Source organism: Myxocyprinus asiaticus, chromosome 21 (genome assembly GCF_019703515.2).
Source record: "Myxocyprinus asiaticus isolate MX2 ecotype Aquarium Trade chromosome 21, UBuf_Myxa_2, whole genome shotgun sequence".
Classification (NCBI taxonomy): Eukaryota; Metazoa; Chordata; class Actinopteri; order Cypriniformes; family Catostomidae; genus Myxocyprinus; species Myxocyprinus asiaticus.
Genome location: NC_059364.1, coordinates 45,447,107 through 45,468,417, shown reverse-complemented (window position 1 = coordinate 45,468,417; position 21,311 = coordinate 45,447,107). Strand labels below are relative to the sequence as shown.

At 37.3% G+C, this 21,311-nt stretch overlaps 1 protein-coding gene across 1 annotated transcript in view; it reads left to right on the top strand.

Moving 5' to 3' along the window:
* LOC127411738 (leucine-rich repeat-containing protein 1-like) overlaps nt 1-21,311 on the top strand; it is a 127,701-nt gene that overhangs the window by 35,653 nt on the left and 70,737 nt on the right. The window contains exons 2-4 of the mRNA XM_051647462.1: nt 13,991-14,108; nt 19,093-19,171; nt 21,084-21,173. Coding sequence (XP_051503422.1) covers nt 13,991-14,108; nt 19,093-19,171; nt 21,084-21,173 — 287 coding nt within the window. The remainder of the gene's footprint in view (nt 1-13,990; nt 14,109-19,092; nt 19,172-21,083; nt 21,174-21,311) is intronic.

The following is a 21,311-nucleotide window of genomic DNA, read 5'->3' as shown; positions in this document are numbered from 1 at the left end:
AACTAAACAGTAACAGGATGAGATATGGTAACCAAATAAGCCTATAACACATGAGAGGAAGGTATGTGTGCGGGTGTGTGTGTGTTAGGAGTGACACGGTCAAAATGGCAGACGTGACTCTCGTGGAGAGTACATCATGCGAGGTTTCTGGCCAGAGAATATGGCCGCGAATGTGGGCAGAGAGAAGCCGGTTAATGGTGTCTGCCCATTTACCGCGTGTCTCCGCTTGTACGATAACTTGGGGACAAAGCTGAGCTAAGTTATCTATGTTTGTGAGGGGTCACGTGTGTGTGCGGTTAGTACGAGAGAGAGAGAACAGAGTGGTGGCACTGAAGCCGGTTTTGCAATCGTGAGAGAAAAAGCTGCTGTTAGTTTATTACTCAGAGACGCAGTGAATGGCTCATAAACCGTCCCGCGGTCTTTGATTCTTTAATGGATAAACTCAGTTTGCCGGTCTCACCCGCGATGGCGGAAATACACAACAGTCCAACATGGTTGGACTACAACACAGCAGATCTCATTCGTATTATTAGCACCAATGAGTGGACTCGGCGGTCCGTAAACTGTACAAGCAATAACCTTGATACACAAGAATAACACACTATAATATTCTATCTCTGCCCAGATGTAAACCTCTTACTTGAATTGTGTGAGGATGCAGCTAGAATGTGTGTTCATCCGTCGTTTGACTCCGACTCGGTTCCTCGAGGCTCGGGTGATGACGGGAGGCCAATTCCTCGGCAGGCTGGCGGAGAAATCAGCGACGATCGGTTGAAGAGGGAAGAGAAATCTTCTTTCTTCACTTCTGCACGCAAACGGATGAAGATGTGAATTGCTCCGCGGTCTCCTTCGGATCCGTTAGAGTGTTTGGTGGAACACGGAGTAATCTCAACTCGTCCAGCGAGATGGAGATTGAATGGCCACTGTTCCAAGTCGGACGTTACTTCCTTGTGCAACGAGGCTACACCTGAGAGCAGCAATAAGCTGCGTCTATGCGCGGCATGCAGTGTTGCAGGAAGCAACGCCCAGAAGGATCTCAGAGGTATTTCTACTCTCAATGACGTCATGGTTAAGGGGCGTTCTGTCGTGCGCCTCATCCAATAGGAGTTGAGAGTTCGATCCTTTGGAATTTCACACATAGGTGTAAAGTGAGCAAGGCTTCATGGGATTTGTAGTCTGTTTAGGACTCCCTTTGTTTTATTTTGGCGCGGTTGTTATAAGTAAGGTTTTATGACTGTGTGTGTAGGCCTCAGTCAGGCTTTACGATGGTGTGCAGGCCTGCCTTTGTCTTATATCTGAATACATGAGGCCCAACAATATATTTCAATAGGGTTGATGCGTCGGAAAGACGGAAAGGGAAAACGCAAGTGTTTGCAGTAGCGACGCTCCATCATGGGATCTAAAGTTGAGAGCATTTCAACTTCTGCTGCAACGCACTCTGACTAAGGCATGCGTTGACCAATGAGAATCTTGGAAAGGCGGGACTAGCTGCCGTGTGAAATTGAAAAAATAGTATGGAGGACAGACTCAAACATGTGGTGTATTCATTCCCTGTCCTTTTATTATGTTTCTCTGCCAGGCAACATAGACAGTTATTGTAGAGGGAGAGCCTGGAGAAGTGTTTCAGTTTAGTTTCAGTGTGTTTCTCTATCTTAGCCACTGGATTGCAGCTTGTTTTCAAAATGAACTGCCTCTTACCTCTCGTACATGTCTTCTGAACCTTTCTGTCTATCCATGGACAAATCTGTTGCTAGTTTTTGGAACTGACACAAGGGGAAGTAATCAGCAAAGCGAACACTGTTATCTGCTGATGCCGATAATCGCAGAATGGTCAAATATCGGCTGATTAATCGGCCTGGTCGATATATCGGTCTGTCACTATACAGAAGAAAAACTAGCTTTTTCCACAATTCACACAGAGCCAGGCTTTAAAGCCCTTAATTCTATTTTGCATTTGCCCTTATGAAAATGTACCATAGTTTTTTTTATTTTTTTTTTATTTTTATTTTTTTATGGTTTTAACAGTGATATTTGTAGACCATAGGGTTACCTCAGGTAAAACCAAGCATGGTTCCTCACTACCATGGTTAGATGTAACATAATTTCTATACATTTTGTAATGAAAAACAGTACCGTAAACACTTCTAAAAACTATAAATACAAAATATAAACTAGGGAGGTCCCGAAACTGGTAATGGAATCGGGTCTGATACCGCGCTCATGTACTCATACTCGTAAAAATGCTCCAATACCAAAAACCTATACCTATACCATCTGATGTACGAATGTCCTTACATAAACATTCAGCGCACAAATTAAAATCACGTTATGGCTAACTTGTTACTTATTCTATGTAAATATTTTACAGCAAAAGTTGCGATTTAATGATATAAATATATAGTTTGCATGAGTGGCACGCTGCGAATGTGAGTACTTGTGAATGTGTGGAGACAATGAGGTGCCGACGGCAGTTGCACATACCTTTTTAAAGCTCCACTTTGGCTTATAAAGGAATAACACCATAATTAGCATCGAGCGCTCTGTTTGTTGTAGATGACAGCGAACAGAGGGAAAATTCACTTTGTAGAGCAAGGCACATACAGATTACATATTTATTTAAATAGCAGCCTTTTGTGGTATAATAATTACTTTGAGTCACGTAGCAACCGGCTTTTCTGGAGTGGGAAGCTGTCGTCTTGTGTGAGAGCTCTGTGGTCATTACAACACAGAAACAATTCAAAATAAAACAGAAATGTAATATTCACTGTTATACTACTACTACTAATCAATAGTAATTGTATTATATTTAAGCAATATCTTACAAATGTGATTCTCTGTTATGCAGCACTTTATTTGACAAAGTAAGTCGTCAAGTCATTTTAATTTGTATAGCGCTTTTCATAACACACATCATTTCAAAGCAGCTTTACAGAAAAGGGTTTTTTTTTTCTCCCCATTTTCGCATGCCCAATTCCTATGTCCTTGTGGTGGCGTAGTGACTCGCCTCAATCCGGGTGGCGGAGGACGAATCTCAGTTGCCTCCGTGTCTGAGACAGTCAATCCACACATCTCATCACGTGGCTTGTTGATGAGTGCGTTACCGCGGAAACATAGCGTGTGTGGAGGCTCACGCTATTCTCTGCGGCATCCACACGCAAGTCACCACATGCCCCACCGAGAGCGAGAACCACATTATAGTGACACGAGGAAGTTAACCCAATGTGACTCTACCCACCCTAGCAACTGGGCCAATTGGTTGCTTAAGAAGCCTGACTGGAGTCACTTAGCACACCCTGGATTCGAACTTGCGACTCCAGGTGTGGTAGTCAGCATCTTTACTTGCTGAGCTACCCAGACCCCCAGAGAAAAAGCTGTAATATAGTAATGTCTTCAAGTCATAATAGTGCGGTTTAATAAAAACATGATTGTAAATTGTGCCTTAAAATAAATAATAAAAAAAACAATTTATATTTATATTTAGACCCTCAGTGAGCAAGCCGAAGGTGACTGTGGCAAGAAACACAGAACTCCATAAGATGTTGGTTAATGGAGAAAAATAACCTTGGGAGAAACCAGGCTCACTGTGGGGGCCAGTTCCCCTCTGGCTAACATCATGAATATTATGCCAATATTAGTTATTTATGTGCAGTGCAAGTCAAGATTCATTAGATTGACAAGTCTTGATTTACCATGCGCACAACTGAAACAGTGCTGGATCTTATTACTTGTTACTTATTCTATGTAATTATGTTTCTGGTTTATTGTGGCATTTACAAATGTAAGTAGTTCTTAGGTTCAGTAAAACCCTCAGATCACTTGTTTGGAGATAACAATACAACATTTTGTCCAGATATAGTTGACATGATTGTAGTCATCATGTCAAGCATGAATAATTAACAAATTGAATAAATAAACTGCATCACTTTCTCAGCAATGTTGTAACATAAGAGCCTCCAAACATGAGCAAAATCTATTTTCTTCAAATTAAAAAAAAAAAAAAACATAAATAAAAAAATACCATGCAATTGATCCTACCTTGGTTTTTGTAGAGTTATAAGCCCTTTTATGTATGCCACTTAGACGCAAACTCGCTTAAAGTAATCTCTGATGTTACGACAAGCCATATCTGCAAAGATGAAAGCATTACACTAATGGGATGTAACATTAATTTTTTAAAGTTTAATTTTTTAAACTTTTTAAGAAATTGAACGTACTTGAATGCAAAAGAAACAATATTCACCTGAATATTCACAGATTCATAACGAGACAATTATCTTTAGCATTCACTATTTCTACATATACTGTCTCTGCTATCAGTAACTGTAATATGAGGACTGATTAAATTATACTATAAATATGAACTAAAACCACGTAGGTGGCAGCAAGTCTTAATGAGTGTGTTATTGAATCATTCATTAAACCGATTCGTTCAAACCGGGTGATTCATTCACGAATGAAGCAAGTGACAGTCTTTATGAATGGGTCATTGAAGGATTGACACACCAGATTCATTCAGGAACGAAACACCACTGTTCTTCTTTTTTGGAACTATTTGTGCTTATACTTATATCATATTAATGACTAAAGTCTGATTATACTATTCAGCACAAACCGTGCAACAATATGTGAGCGAGATGTACATGTTTGCATTTTTGAGAAAATCAGGATTATGCGTGGTTAGTAATTTTTAAGTCACTGAAATAAGGCCATGAAACACATAATAGATTTACTAGACTCCAGTTTTCACTCACAAAATTAACTTTTGTGAGACACTTTTTGTGTTAGAAAGGCCGTATCGGATCACGCTCTTCTTCGGAGGTAAATTCACAGCTTGTCTTCGTACAAAAACGAAAATGAGCTCAAACGGGATAGACTGTACCTCTCGTTGGTTTCATACGGATTACACAATCGGAGAATATTTGTTTTCGATTTAAATTGGTTGTAGACAATTCAAGCTTTCTATAGATCAGGGGTCTGGAACCTATGGTTCGCGAGCCACAAGTGGCTCTTTGTTAAAAATCAGGTGGTTCTCCATTCACCAACACATGATCGTTTAAAACTTTCTAGAGATAACTTTCCAGCAGACAGGGTGGGTGCGATTGCAAAGCTTTAAGTCAATGACACTGTTTTGATTTCCTTCCGAATTTGTCATACAGGCTACTCCTGCTGAACATGGTTTGCGGAGAATTTTGCTGATGTATCAGCCACTGTGGAAGGCGACCTGTAGGCTAAGAGTGATATATTACAAGAAATTAGACACAAAGACGCGCATTTGATGAAACGTGATTTATATTTTGAAGAACAGACGAAAGAAAAGCTGCTGATGTGTGTGCACTGAGCTCTGCTGTTCACGACTGCAATGAAAGTGCTTTCTCCTAGACACGTACATGGATAGAGTTCTGGGCCTCATTTCCCAATAACTATTGATCTTAGCTGTTAAGGGCATTTTCTATGAGCGATTTTATGAACGTTCGTTATTTTTTATGTGCACCCAGGGTGTGATATAGCTCCCGCCACCCGCAAAATGCGACTATGCTCAATCCAGTTCTGGAGCTCCTTGTCCAAATGTATTTCATGCGTGAGTAATTTTGCTCATCTACCCACAACAGGTGGGTGACCTGTAAGACGTCTTGGAGTGACACATGACGAGAAATGCTGTTAGTCAAAAAGATGCGCTTGAAGAAACACACTTTATTATATTTTTAAGAACAGACAAAAGAAAAGCCGTCATTGCTCGTGTCTGATTCGCTGTTTGTTCAGAGGCGGGCAACGGGACCCTGTCTTATGGATCAAGTGCATGTAAAGAGTTATCACTCCTTTTTCACTCTACTGAAGACTGTTTGGAAGAATAATGTAATCTATGAGAATGCTGCAAATGATCTCCGATCATCTCGTGAGCTGCTGTGAGTTTCGCTTTATTTCCACGGAGCATTTCGCTCTTACACATTGTGAACACAACTCTGCAGGTTTAGTAATATATACAGGTATTAAAGAAACAAAGACGAAAGTGATTAAATCATAAAGTAATACAAGACACGTTCACCTTGAACCTAAAATTGAGTTCTGTTTTCTTTTCTTTAGGCAGCCTAAACTGTATTACCAAAACTCAATACAAACACATTCGATAAGAACACATTTGGCAGCATTTTTTGGGAACACATGGGAATTTTTTAGGCTTATTTATTATGATGATTATTATAATTATCTTTACATTTTATAATTCTTAATTTGTAGGCTATTTGTAATTTTCCACCTGTTGTGATACTTCCGTGATGACAAATTGGGCCGTTGGAGAAATTTTTGGATTTGGGGAGGTTGTTATATATAAGATTTTTTAATCACTTCGTTATTTTAATTGCTTTTTTCATTTCATTTAAAGTGCAGTTTGAATTTAGAAATGTCTTTTAAGTTTTTCGTGTTTCAATAAATTAATTTTTAAAGCAAAATCAATAAAGCAAAAATATTCACCGACCTTGGGGGTTGACCATATAATCGGATATCATGATATTTTAAATGCGATTATCATAAAAATATTTTTTACATATCGCCTCGGTCAAAGGGGAAGTTAACTTTTTCATGAACAATTGTAAAATGAAGTAATTTTATGGAGACCCGCACAAATGCGTGTACTCAGTTCCATACTGCAACATGTTACCTATGAATTTTTGCATATTTGTTTGTTTTTGAGTAGTCTATGGGCAATATAAACATTTTATTTTATTGAAAAACTTTGTTTTTGAAAATAGTAAATTATTCGTTTGTGGTATTGCTCTTTCAAAAAAATGCATCAACCAAAAATTAAAAAATTGGCTCCTTAGTGAAAAAAGGTTCCCGACCCCTGCTATAGACATATTTCTCATGTCTGCGAGGCAAGTATACGCTGAGTTTCGGTTCATTTTCATGACGCACTCCAGACAGAAGTTTGTGGAGACCAAGACGGCAGAAAGCGCATCCTGTATGATTTCTTTATTTTACAAAACCACACCGTTTTGCTGTTATTGTGAGTGTACACAAATAAAAGTAAACTTTTTATAGTTTCGAATGATGTCTTACTCTTATCTGTATGCCCAAATATGATGGAGTATTTCTTTCTGCTGTTATCAGGGAAAAAGTCAGGTGATCACGCTGGCGCCTCTGGTGACCACAGAGGATTGACTATGTTATGTTATCAATATAAAAAAACAACTCAAACAGGAGCAATTCAAATATTGAATTTTGGGGGCATTTCCGACCCTGCACAACGCTATTTTGAGCCATGCCTGATTAGCTTGCTTGTTGTTAAGCTTAATGTAAGGCTATTGCCTAACTTCTGCTGGCTCTATGGAGATTTTTTTTTATAGTGGTTTAATTTCACAGCAGTGGCAAACAATGTTGAAGTTTAGGGCAAACATTATCCTTACCTGGCTGTAACAAATGAAGGCTGGTCAGGTAGACTTCGATGTTGTGTGGAGGCTGTGACAAAGAATGTCAAAGAGGGGGAGGGGCAGGGGCTTGTGTGGTCTCGAAGAATGACAACATAAATGCAGATGTTGGGCACTCGTTTAATTGAGAATTGATGCCAAGGGCCAAATTTAAATAAAAACTAATATAATATAAAAAAAGGGCACTTATCTAGTGAAAGAGGGCAGGTGCTTGAGCACCACTTGGGGTCTATCTGTGCATGTGACTGCCTGCCTAAGTTTTGTCGACAGTCAGAGGCGGCACAAAATTTGACGGAGGCGGCTGCCTCATAATTCTCTATGCAGGAAAACCCTGATTTAAATAACTCCAATGTATTTAAATTGTGCTGTGAGGTTCTGAATAAAAGCACTTTATTTGATAAAAATAATACAATATCATATTGAAAATGGTTTTACTTTCATTAAAGTTTTAATGAATTTATTTATTTAAACACCATTTTGAGGATAAAATTGAAATAAACTGTTGATATGCAAAAAAAAAACTGTTGGACTCTGTATCGGCGAGTACCAAAACAAAATTGTCGGTACTCAGTCTCAAAAAATGGTATTGGGACATCCCTTATATAAACATTTAGAAACTGCCACAGTTGTAAAAATAATTTATATTCACGCACTCTCCTAATGAAGCCTTTTATAAATGTAATAGAACTAGAGATGCACCGATTTTTCAGCCGGTGATATTTATCAGCCAATTATTGACCAAATAAAAACCATCGGCAAATCAGTTTTAAGCATGAAAATGGCAATTTGAAAAACCGATGGTTCATTTATAGTTATCACACTTTGTAAAAACTCTTTGAATACAAATGCACAATCTAGAAATAATGATAGCCACAGAATGTAGAAGGGTTGGCACTCCTGAGAACATGTCATATTTAACTTTTATTCTTTCTCGTTCTCACATTAATGAGGAAAAACCGTCATTACAGACATGACAGTTGTGAAAGCGGCACTTACCTATACATGATGAGGTAAAACCATCCAACCATCCATGCTTTAAAACCAGCAAACTTTGACTTCTGAGACATTGGTATGGTATCCGTTAAGGCGGCACGATTGATTAAGATTGAAATCGTAATATAGTAATGCACTATTACAAAAGCTTGAAAGGCTGTGTTTAAAATTAGACTGCAATCAGTGCTTCAGTCAGCATTGTGTAAAAAAAACTCTAGCGTTCTGGACGGCATTTTCCATTATCCATTACACAACAGTAGAACTTAAAAGGGTGTTCTGCTCATTTGGAAACTTTTTATTTTTCCATGATGTGGTTGACATTTCTGTGGAATTGCCCAACATATGCATAATATGAATTTGTGATGTTCTGTTATATACTAACATGTAAAATGTGAGTTCTGTTGTTTTCTTGCAAAATTGTTTTAGAAGTACAAAAAAACTTTTCACATCAATCATCATGCTATTTTATTTAGTTATTTTCAATATCTTTATTTATTTATTTATTTATTTTTTAATATTTTTATCTTTCATTGTGGCTCTCTTTAAAGTGTGGCCTGTCAACGGATCCAATGTTCAAAGGAAGTTATTTATTGTGAGAACAAAAGTTTTTGTACCTCTTTGTACAAAATAAGGTAAGTGGCAAAATATCGGTATCGGCCAATAGATTTTTGTTAAAATCGGCTTCGGTTTACTACTAAATAGAACTTTTATTAGTAATATGATATTATGAATATATTACTGCCTAGTACTATAGTCAATAGTTAGTGTTACTATAGTAAATTCATGGTCATTTTTTACCAATCACACAGTGGTGGTGATGTGTGAAGTCTTCTTATTTATTTCTGTGCATGTCACAGAGTTTTCTCCTGTTCATCTTGTTTATACTGTTTAGAATGTCTGGGCTTTTAATGTGATTTACTCACCGAGGTTAGGTTTGCACCAGAGAATTTTGTGCCGAATTCAAATGGGTCATGCAACTCGTGTTGTGCTTCTCACTGGTTCTTGCGGCGCTGTAATGATCTGTGCTCCACGAGTAAAAGCACCTTCTCTTTAGTCACGGTTCTTTGTGCATGGAGCCGTGCTGATAATTGGTGCGGGTAGCGGATGGCGCTGTTTCTTTCCACTTTTGATGCATTTGCAGCTTGATGTTGCTTAACAGAAAACGGCTGCACTTAAATGGAGAGAGAGAGAGTTAGCCAACACTGTAGTCAAACCATTGCGACCTATAACAAAATGTATTTGCACCACGATACGTATAAGAAGCCATATAAAAAACATTTAGCAAAAATGTTTGCATAGTAATGTTTTAAATACGAGACTAGGTAGGGAGATTCCCTTTGAAAGTGTAAACACTGTGGTGCTATCAAAACATTGCTCAAAAAACTGTTTTTGTTTAGTATTTTTGCTTGGAATATAAGTTGAATCGATTTTCTTATGATTTCCATCCCTACTCTCTCCACTGTTTTTCTAATAAATGGTGAAAAAGTCATTTCTCTTTCAGTAAAGTTTGAACATACACTTTTCTCAGGCATAGATAATGGATGCTGACTAGTTATGTTCAATAGGTTGGTTAATGCCATTAATGTAAGCCAGGCTCATTTATGTCTTGATTGGAACCTAAATTTCTTGATTGCATCTTTTCAGTAGAACACATACAGGAAGAACAAGTCACAATGCCAGCACAGTACTGTTTATTCCCAGCTAATGCAGGCAGGTTGTTTGTTTCTAATGGCCTCTACTATCTGTCTGACTGTGCTGTTTTTTGGGGTGCTTAAAATGCACTTTTATTTTCTCGCTGTCAGCCGTGGTGCCAGCGAGAGGAGGAGGAACTCAAGTAGGTCAGGCAGACAGACAGACATGAATAGCTGATTACATCACAGACAGCGATACACTGAGCTGATTTTGCCAGGCCACTGGTCTTCCATAATTATTACGCTTTTTTCTTGTTGTAGTTGTTTTTCTTGAATTGATCGTGGAACAGTATGTCTTGATAAGGGTTTGTTTGTAACACCTTTGCTTGTATATCTTATTACTAGACCAGTGTATTAAAGGGATAGTTGATATGAAAGTTCTCTCATCATTTACTCACCCTCATGCCATCCCAGATGCCATCCCACGTTTACACCTAAAAGTCACATGTGGTGCCTGTTTAGTTTCACTTTCACATCTGAAAATGAAAGTAGAGATTTATAGTAAAAAATGACTTAAATATTGATCTGTTTTTCACCCACACCTATCATATGGCTTCTGAAGATATGGATTTAACCACTGGAGTCTTATGGATTACTTTTATGTTTCCTTTTATATGATATTTGGAGCTTGAAAATTCTGGTCACCATTCACGTACAGAGCTGAAATATTCTTATAAAAATCTTCGTTTGTGTTCAGCAGAAGGAGCAAAGTCTGAAATGGCATGAGGATGAGAGCGTTTTAATTTTTGGGTGAACTATCCATTTAATAATACTTCATTGCAAGTCAGTAGAGCATCAGAATTACCCATAATCCTGTCTAAACGCCCTCCAGAGTTGCATTGGCTATGTTCGAGAGAGATTTCTCTCCAGCGCATAACTTACATTTTACTGTTATTTTATCCTTTTTATTGTATAAATATAAAACAATTGGAGTGTATTTTCATTTCATAAAACTGTCACAAGTGAGTCTTCGTTACGGAGCAAGCGAGCGCGCGTGTATCCGTGTCAGTGAACAATCATTTAGATTTAACTGTGCCGTTAGATTAACTATGGTTTTGAACATCAAACCGTACATATAATGTAAGAATAATAATAGTTTACTATTTAATGCTTAAAAAATAAAAAAAATAAAATAATGCAGTATTAATTTTTTTCCACCTTGACATTTTTTCACAAATTTTTAGTTGCAGTCCTATAATACTCTTACTATTTGTGCAGTATATTGTATGTCTACTATGCACAGTATTTACATTTTGTATGCCCTGAATACCCACATTATCTGCTATATTTACAAAAGTATGATTTTATGCGACAAAGCACACTTTGTGGAATACTGTATTAATATTTCTGTAATACTGTACAATGCAATGCACTCAACTTGACTATGAACTGGGAGTAAATAGTCAGCAAAGATTTTTAACATCTCTATTTTGACTCATTTGATTGGACTGTCAATTTATACACAAAAGTGAATTACAAATGCAAAATATATACAGATGCAATCGAAATTATTCAACCCCCAATACAGTAAGGATTTACAAAGCTAAGCTTTTCTGATGACCCAGAATTTTTAAACTTTACATCTATATCAGTTGAGTGACACATTCAAAGTCATAGTGTGAATATATAACCTAATATTTCTAAATAGCAGGATTTTTAAAAATACAGCCATGTCATAATTATTCAACCCCTATTGCATGTAGCTGTTTCTTAAATATGTAAGGCTACACAAGTAATTGTTTTAAAACAAAATTAAGCCATCAGTCTGCAATGGCATTTACTTAAGTTTTAAAATTTAACTTTAGCGTTGTAAAATTTTTTTATTTATTTGCAAAAAATGCAATTAAAAATAAGCTGTCTCAAAAGCTAATAGAAGAGATTATTTCATTACACAAGAAAGGTTATGGCTAAAAGTACATTTCCAAGGCACTTCAATTTCCAATAGACAAAGTTGGCAGCACCATTCATACATTTTTTAAATATGGTACAACAGCAACCTTCTTGGGGTGTGGAAGAAAGCAAAACTTCACCAAGGGAAATGTTGACTTGAATATTCAAGAAGTAATTAGGAAAGACCTGTGGAGTCCTGGAAGAAGGTTTTATAGACGTATGACACTAAACTGAAAATGAGTTTTAGACCCATGGGTCAGCAGTACGTCTGGAGTAAGATGACAAGGTGATGACAAGAGCGACACCATCCCCACAGTCAAGCATGGAGGTGGGTCAGTCCTGTTATGGGGGTGTTTTGCAGCTGCAGGAAACGGCTAACCTGACTATGTGACTGTCACCATGGATTCTTTCAGGTATCAGGCCATTTTGGCATGAAAAATGTGATGCCTTCAGTGTTTAATTTAAGCTCGGTGATCACTTGACTTTCCAGCAAGACAATAACACCAAGGATACATCCAAGTTGTCCAAAATCTGGTTCAGGGATAGGTCGTGGAATGTCCTTAAATGGCCCTTTCAGTCCATCATTAAAATCTCATTGCAAACCTTTGTTGGGATTTCAAGGAAGCAATGGCAGCACAGAAACCAAAGAATGTCAATGAGCTGGAAGCTTTTGCTCATGAGAAATGTGTAAAAATTCTAATAGAGAGGTGTCCGAAGCCTGAGAACACTTACCTGAAACATTTATTTGCTGTTATTAAGGATAAAGGATGCTCCACAAATGATTGACTTTGGGGGTTGAATATTTTTGACATGACATTTGTGGAGAGAATTAGTTATTTTTTATTTAAAAATTTGGTTAAACTGAACTCTTTGTTCTCAGAATCACTCAAATGTGTATTAAAAACTTACTTTGACTGTTTACTGAGGGTTTAGTTGATGTGTTTTAATTCACATCACCAGAATGTATCGCTGGTCAGGGGGGTTGAATAATTATGATTGCAACTGTATGTATTTTTTTAAGATAATAGATACATACTACTGTTTATGAAATGTTAATCGTTGCTTAATGCTACAGTTCCATTCTATTTTATAAAACATAATGGGCGTTATACGGTGTATACTTTCCAGTATTTAGTAAGTAGTATGCTATTATTCCATTTCAATTGAAGTCTAAAGGCAGTTGCACACCAGACAAGAAGCACCACACTCGTCACGTCTAGGACACGGCACAGGTATCAAACACAGGGCACATCAATGTGGTTCAGGTGGCAGACAGTATACACAAGTTACCAAGGTTTTCCGCTGCTTCAAGAATGAACAAGGCTAGAGTAAATAATATATGTCCTTTAATAATGATTTGTGCCAAATTTAATGGAAAATATGCAAGTTGCATTCCGTGGCGTGGCAGAAATTTGAGCAACTTCTGGAGTCGTAGTTGGGTGCCACTGACAGATGCCGTGCGGTGGTGGTGGCGGTGTGTGTACTTTCATAGAAAACAGTTGTTTCGAGTTATAGAATGCGCCATGTTGTCCGCCAGTTGTGTCCGGTGTGCCACCCACTTACGTCCATGTCCAAACTTAATATGCTTTCGTCTGAAAATGCATTAATCTTGCTAAGTTTACACCTCTTATCCATACTACAATGGGGTTTTCCTCCACCAAAAACAGAGTGTTTGGACAACGCTCTCCTTGACCTCATACTTTGGAAAACGATAACATTAGGAAACTGAAAATAGAGGTTTCATACTTAACAAATTAGTGTGGACGTGGCTAGAGACTCAGTGTGATCGATAATACAACAAGGAGTGTCATTGTTTTGTATAACAGCAGGGAGGTTAAAGGTCATAGAATATCACAAGCATTAGTCATACACTTATAAATATACATAATAAAACTATATTGCACCATATTCTTGTTACTTGTCTTTCTGTCTTAATTATGCATCACTGATCCCAACCATAATCGCACCTAATTGTTTTTTCTTGTTCTGTTTCAGCCATTCTTCAATTTGACAAAGTTGAGAAAGCTCGGTTTGAGTGACAATGAGATCCAGAGGTTGCCGGGGGACATCGCCAACTTCAACCAACTCGTTGAGCTCGACGTCTCTCGAAATGGTAAGACAACTTTCACCATTCAGCCTACGACGTTAATGTAGGCATGTTGCAATGATTTTATCTAATCGAGATTATTTGAGATGACTGTGTTCATTGTACACTTTCATTTCCAAATTGGCATTTGGTATGCTTGTTTCATACTGCGTCTGTAGGGCTCGAGAAATGCAGCTGTGTGGCTTTAACGAAATAGGGTTTTCTAGATTCCCACCTGTGATAATGGCCATAAACTATAAAATATTTATCAGATGTGGGGCATTGCCAACTATTACAAACTTAATCATCATGAAATTTAATTTAGATGAGGTGGAAGATCCTGTCTGGTTTCAGTCAGATTTATTGAACAAAGTGTTTTTGCATCCATCACTGCGTGTGTAACGCAATAGTCTTCATAAAAGCCTTTATTGCAAGATTTTGTAGATAAATAAGTTTAGAGTGCAACGTGTTTTTTGCTGAGTTCATCGTGTCCCGCACGACAACAAAGGTGGCTGTAGATGAAAACATTTACCAGCCAGTCAGATTTCTTACTGGCCATTTGCATTTTACAAGTGCATTTTACAGACATGAGAGACAAAAGGTGGGTCCTAAATCCGCACTCTTCTGTACTATTTTACGCCATTTTGTAGTGCAAGTAGTGCGAGTAGTTAATGCTGTGAAAAGAAGTGTACTTTAAGTCCCCGGATGATGCACTTTTTCAACCGTCAAAACGGAGTGTAGAATGTTGGACACTTCATGCACTCAACGCACCCAGCTTGCAATACATAGTGGAAGGGGCGGAGTTAACTGGCTGCACTGCTGGTCTGACAAAACAGTTGTAAATAATGAAGAATGTAGTAGCTAGCGAAACTTCAGTGGATACAACACCTTACAAATGTGAGTTGAATTCTTTACCATCACCCCACACTGTGTGAATATGTATGTTGTTTAAAGGAATAGTTTACCCAAAAAAATAGTTCACGCGCTTCCTGCCTCCTCCAAAACGTGACGCGTGACCTTACCAACGAGCTTACGTCATCCCTCTCATGAGCGCACGTCACAGAGATGTACGGAAGCGAACATTTGTAGTTAAAAAGTATATAAGTATTGTTTTATTTCTAAAAATAATCAGTCAGTTCAGAAGAACTTTATTTGTCGACTGGAGTCGTGTGGATTATTTTGATGCACCCTAAATATGCATTTTGGACCGTCAAAAAATGGAGGACATTCACTTGCATTCTTTAGCGGAGGAGGCCTGAAATGAAATCCTAAGTCTTAATTTCTGTTTTGTTGAAGAAAGAAACTCAGATACATCTTGGATGGCCTGAGGGTGAGTAAATTATCAGCAAATGTTCATTTTTGGGTGAACTATACCTTTAAGATACAAGTGTTGAATTGAGGTTGGGTAATGTGCTAAAGCTGGCAGCAACACCTCATGTGCACTAGAAACTTCGCTTCTTTTTTTTTTTTATGATAAAATGTAATTAAAACCCGGAATTCAGAGAAAATAAAAGTGATTTCATAGGGCCCTACAGCACCTTCTTTCCTTTATTTAGAACGATACGTCCTTTTCAGTATTTGCCGATACTGGTACCCGTTTTTGTATTATTTTTTTTTGTTGTACTGAATTCCATATCAGCAGTTTTTCAATTTTAGCATCAAAATGATGTCTAAATAAATGAATTAATTAAAACTTTAATCAAATGACAATAGAACAATTCGTTTTTGACATAATATTGCTTTGTTTTTATCAAATTAAGTGCTTTTATTCAGATTTTCACAGCATAATCCAAAATACAACATTGTTATTGTTTATTTTTGTCAAATAAAGTGCTGCGTAACAGAGCATCACAGTGAGATATTACCTAAATATTATACAATTAATGTTGAATTATTATTATTATTATTATTATTGTTTTTGTTTATACATTTTTTTTAAAGTCTTATAATAACAAGAAACACACACACACACACACACATATATATATATACATATATATACATATACACACATAATAATCATACTCACTTAAAAACTATACTACAATACTCTCTCCACACCCCACCTGAGAGCCCCCCAAAAATTCCAAATACCTGCCCCATTTCCGGACAAACAAATCGAAATCACCCCGTCTTCCCGATGACACCTCCTCATAAGCTGCTACCCTCCTCATCTCCGTGCACCACTACGGATATGGGGGCGCATCAGCTGACCTCCAACCCCTCAAAATAACCTGCCTGGCAATCATCACACATGTCAGAACCCAGTTCTCAATATGGCCATCCCCCACATCGATGACCGCTCCATCGTCCGGAACACAAAGTCTGGGACTAAACGAAACCTGAGTGCCCACCACGTTGCACACAAAATTCTGAACCTTCGACCAGAATTTCTGGATCTCAACACACCACCAAAAAACATGGGCCATGTCTCCATCCTCCGATTGGCATCTCCAGTAAGTGGGCGTGTCTTTACCAAGCCTATACAGTCTAGAGGGGGTCCAATAAAATCTATGCAAAATTTTGAATTGTACAAGATGCACCCTTGCATCACTAGATGCAGACTTAATGTTTTTAAGGATCTTAGCCCACACTCCTTCCTCCAATGCCAAGTTGAAATCTTTCTCCCATACTCTCTTGAGAGAAGTTAAGGCTCCGTCCCCCATACTCTGAATTAACAGAGAGTAGTACACTGATGCCTCATGACCTTTTCCAAAAGCCGCAATCACCTCTCCCAAAGCATCTGCCTCCTTAGGGGGATGTGTGCTACTCCCAAAAATAGTGCAAAGTAGGTGGCGCAGTTGTAAATGCCTATGAAACTGAGGTCTGGGGATCCCAAAATGTTGGACCAAGTTTTCAAACGATCTCAACAATCCACTTTCATATAGGTCACCGATTGTAGCAACTAGGGATGCCTGTAGGTAGGGACTTAATTACCTCGTCAAGCTCCTCGTCAAAATACTGATGTATTTTTTATATAATTAATTGCACTGAATTAACGTGTTACATTGACAGCCCTAATGAAAATTAATTATCAGGCAAAATGTTATGATAATAACAGTCCTAGTTAAATCTTACACGTTTACTCAGTTTAATGACTGTAAGTTTCTGTGAGAAGCTTGGCCTTCCGTGGGTTGCCTTCCCACACACTACCAACATACACCCAACATATTTTTATAGATGGTTTTCAGAGTTCAGCAATTATATACAACATTTGAGCATCATTCATAGTAATTCCAAGCCTGCATCTCAGTACATCCCTTACAGGAACAAGGCCAAAACGATAATTATCGGAGTTTCGTTTGTACTATTTTTGGGCAAGCAGCAATTTTGAAACCACACTTCATGATTTGCAGTGTCTCAATTGGTTTTAAATGCTTTGTTTCTCTTTTAAGAATGGGTTATGGTCTTTGTATCTTACATGTTGACATTTTAAGCTGAACTCTGATCTCTCAGTTATAGCTGCTTTTTATGGCAGACACATAAATGATTGAAATATTGGCTCTGGTCCAAACCCTAGTCAGATGCCTTGCTGTCTGCTGCCTACATAGGCAGCTACCTTATAAGGCAGCATCTGAACTGACATGGAACCTCACAAGACACCAATTCTGTGCATCTCAAGTGGAGCGCAGAGGATACTCATCTCACTTTAGATTTCAATAGAGTATAGTGTTAGCATGTTGCTAAACTAAGACACACATAGGGAAAATAGTATGTTTTTAAATAGATTGAACTAATTTTATTGATACTTTTCTATGAATTCAATTAATTTTAAAGGAATGCATTCAATACATGTTGAGCTCAATTAAGAGCATTTGTGGCATAATGTTAAAAAATAATTTCAACTCACCTCACTTAATTTTTATAAAAAGCAATAATGCCGGTTACAGTAAGGCACTTAAAATAAAAGTGAATGGGGCCAGTCAATAAAAAACACTAAAATACACATGGTTTCAAAAGTATATCCATGAGATGTAAACATTAGACATGTTAACATGAATTTAGTTTGATAAAATCGCTTATTCACCATATCTACGTAAAGTTATATCCAATATTACAACTTTGTTGTCATGACACGTATTTTAATGTTTATGGACTGGCTGCTTATTCACTTCTATTGTAAGTGCCTTCCTTTAACCATGATTGTTGCTTTTAAAAGAGGGGTGAGTCTAAATAATTTTTTGTAATAAACACAATTTTGCCACAAATGCTGCTGATTGAGCTTATCTTGAATTGAACGTGGAATATTCCTTAGTTTATTCAGCATTTCACTTACTTCATCCTCCTTGGAAATTTGGCCAGAGGAAAGGCTTTTGCACACCAAATGACAAACGCAAAGGAACTCAAGGAAGAAATCCTGATCCAGCAGGGAGGATGTGTATTTCATTTGCATCAAATGCCTTAAAAACATATGGGTTCTCTTAAGTTGTAAATGATATTTCTCCATCGCTGCCTTGCATCCCCTGATCTTATGTGGATTGTCTTCGTAATGTATTACATGTTATTTATTTATTTTTTGCCTTTGCATTTAATCTGACATTGAGTTCTCTTATATCTGTAATATAATGTATATTGTGGAATCTTTTGTTTGCTTGTCTTTCGTATTGTGATTCCATGGTGGTAGTTCTCATCCATGATGGCCGAAGGACAGACCAGCTGAAAGGTGCTTTGTGTCACCTACCGTACTGAGGTAAAACCGCTTGTTGATTAGCGTCACCTATTTTAAAAGCGAACATTCGCCTCTCTTTTAATGTGAAAGGGCCATTCGTCTGCAATTCGTTTCGCATTATTGCGTCACACCTCTGGTGTGCAAAGGCCTGAAGGTATAGTAAAGTATCTTGGATATCTTTACCTTTTGGAACAGCATTTACATCTGGACACGTCTTTGATCCCTTAAAATGCTGCTTACTCAGGCAGTGCACTAGGTTTTGGAACAGAACCATTGTTTTAAATACTGCAAGGTTTTGATTGTTTTAAGTGGATTTAAATGTGTTTTCTCTTTTTCTCACAGACATTATGGAACTCCCTGAAAGCATTTCATACTGTAAAACCCTACAAGTAGCAGATTTTAGTGGAAATCCTTTGACAAGGTAATTGATGTCCATTTCAGCTTTTGTGCAATTTATATTCTGGTCCTATGCAACTGCTGACAAGTTAATAGCTATATATATAGTATACATATATAAAGAATTGCTAATCTCAGCCATCATGGTTTCCTTTCTTTCAATTAATTATCTCTTTACAACCCTCTACGGACACGTTGGAGAAAGAATTGTCATTGGCTAGTACATTTTTGTTTTTACTCGCCAGACTTTTGACAACATGTAAGCGTAATGCAACTGAAAACTAAAAAAGATATTAAGAAAACTGAGAAGGGAGCATCATATTCTCATATACAGAATTGATATTTTTACATGGACTGGAATGAAGAGTGACATTTTAAAGAATATTTATCTGATGTTTTATGTTAAAGAAATGGTTAAATTACACAGTAATGTGACTAAAAACTGTGGAGACTGTTAATCAGAATTGAGGCAAACAATTATCAGTCACTTGAAAAGACAAAAGCGTCATTCAATAGCTATTACACACCAGAAAACATTAGTGTACGTGAACAGAACTGCTCATAACATCTCATAGCACTCACTATGGTGCTTTGAACTCTTTATATACTAAGGCTTAAGGTCAGTTAAGATTGAAATCGCAATATGGCCTTGTGAGATTTCTAAACCTTAAAAGGCTGTGTTTTAAAACATAGTCTGCATTCAGCGCTGTGTGAGCAAACAGCGCCCTCTAGTGGTCTGGATGGCATTGTCCATTACCCATTAAACCACTATAATACAGAATTTAAAAGGGGGTTTATTCCTTTGGCTAAAACGTTTTATTTTTCCATGATGTGGTTGAATTTTCCGTTGAATTTTCCAGCATATGCAAGGTATAAATGAATTTGCACTGTACATGCATGTAAAATGTCAGTTCTGTTGTTTTGTACAGAAGTGTAAAAATGTCTTAGAAGTAAAAAAATATATATATATTTTTTCATATCAATCCATGTTATATTTAGTTATTTTTTTGTACCTTTTTTATCCTTTTATCTTCTATTTATGTCATTGTTGCTCTCTTTAAAATGTTGGCCTGTGTTCAAAAGATCCAATGGAAATTATTACAAAGCTTTGTACTTTGCAAAGTATCGGTATTGGCCTATTGGCCTATTGTTTTCTGTTTAAATCGGTATCATTTCAGCCAAACTCTTTCAAATCGTGCATCCATACAAGTGACCGGTTTAGAGTGCTGAACACTGCTGAAATTGTACATGACTTCATGAAGTTGGCGATACAGATCTACAGTATGTTTTCTCTGTGGTCAATGTGGCATGTACATTGGGCCTGGGTGGTTCTTTAAATGAATCTTAATCACATAACCTATATAATACAGCCCAAGTACTGCACGTTGATGGCATCTCTGTGGTTTATTGATGTTACTCTAATAGCTTTGTTGTGCTTGATAGGTCATCCGTTATGCATTAGCACTGGAGCTACTTTGGCCCAGTTTGCCAATTGGCTCCCCCATAATGCTGGATGTCAATATGCTTGACTGCTGCTCTCTTCTCTGGCGATTTGTAATTGAAGCAAACAACCTTATGCTGTGGTTTTCAACTAGTCATTTTTATAGAGAATTGTGATTTAGTGTTTTTTTATTTGTTGTTGTTTGGTTTTGTTTCATTTTTATGTGTTTTGCTCTCGTTTTGTTTTGTTTTTAGTTTAGTTTTGGTTTGGTTTTTTCAAGAGGAAATTAATTTGTATAGATTTTTTTTATTAGAGACAGCAAGTGTGTTCATGTTTCTTTCTTATAAACATGTTTATTATTCATGATGTAATTCAGCTGAGCTACAGTTGGCACAATCAATGGCGCGAGTTTGCAGTGGTACCACTAGTGGCACTGAAATGACACCCTTCACCTTTAACTGCGAGTTGTAATTATTTTGTTTTTGTCCCATTTCAGATTGCCAGGAAGTTTTCCAGAATTACGGAATTTAACATGCCTTTCCATCAATGACATTTCTTTGCAATCACTTCCAGACAACATTGGAAAGTAAGTGTTTTTCCCCTCTGTTGTGCATTTCCTAAAACTGTCCATTTTTTTGTTTTTGTTTTTTGTGTATATTCTGCTTATATAAGACCAAGGGCTCTTTCTTTACAATATTAAGGTGGATATTTCTCATGATATTGC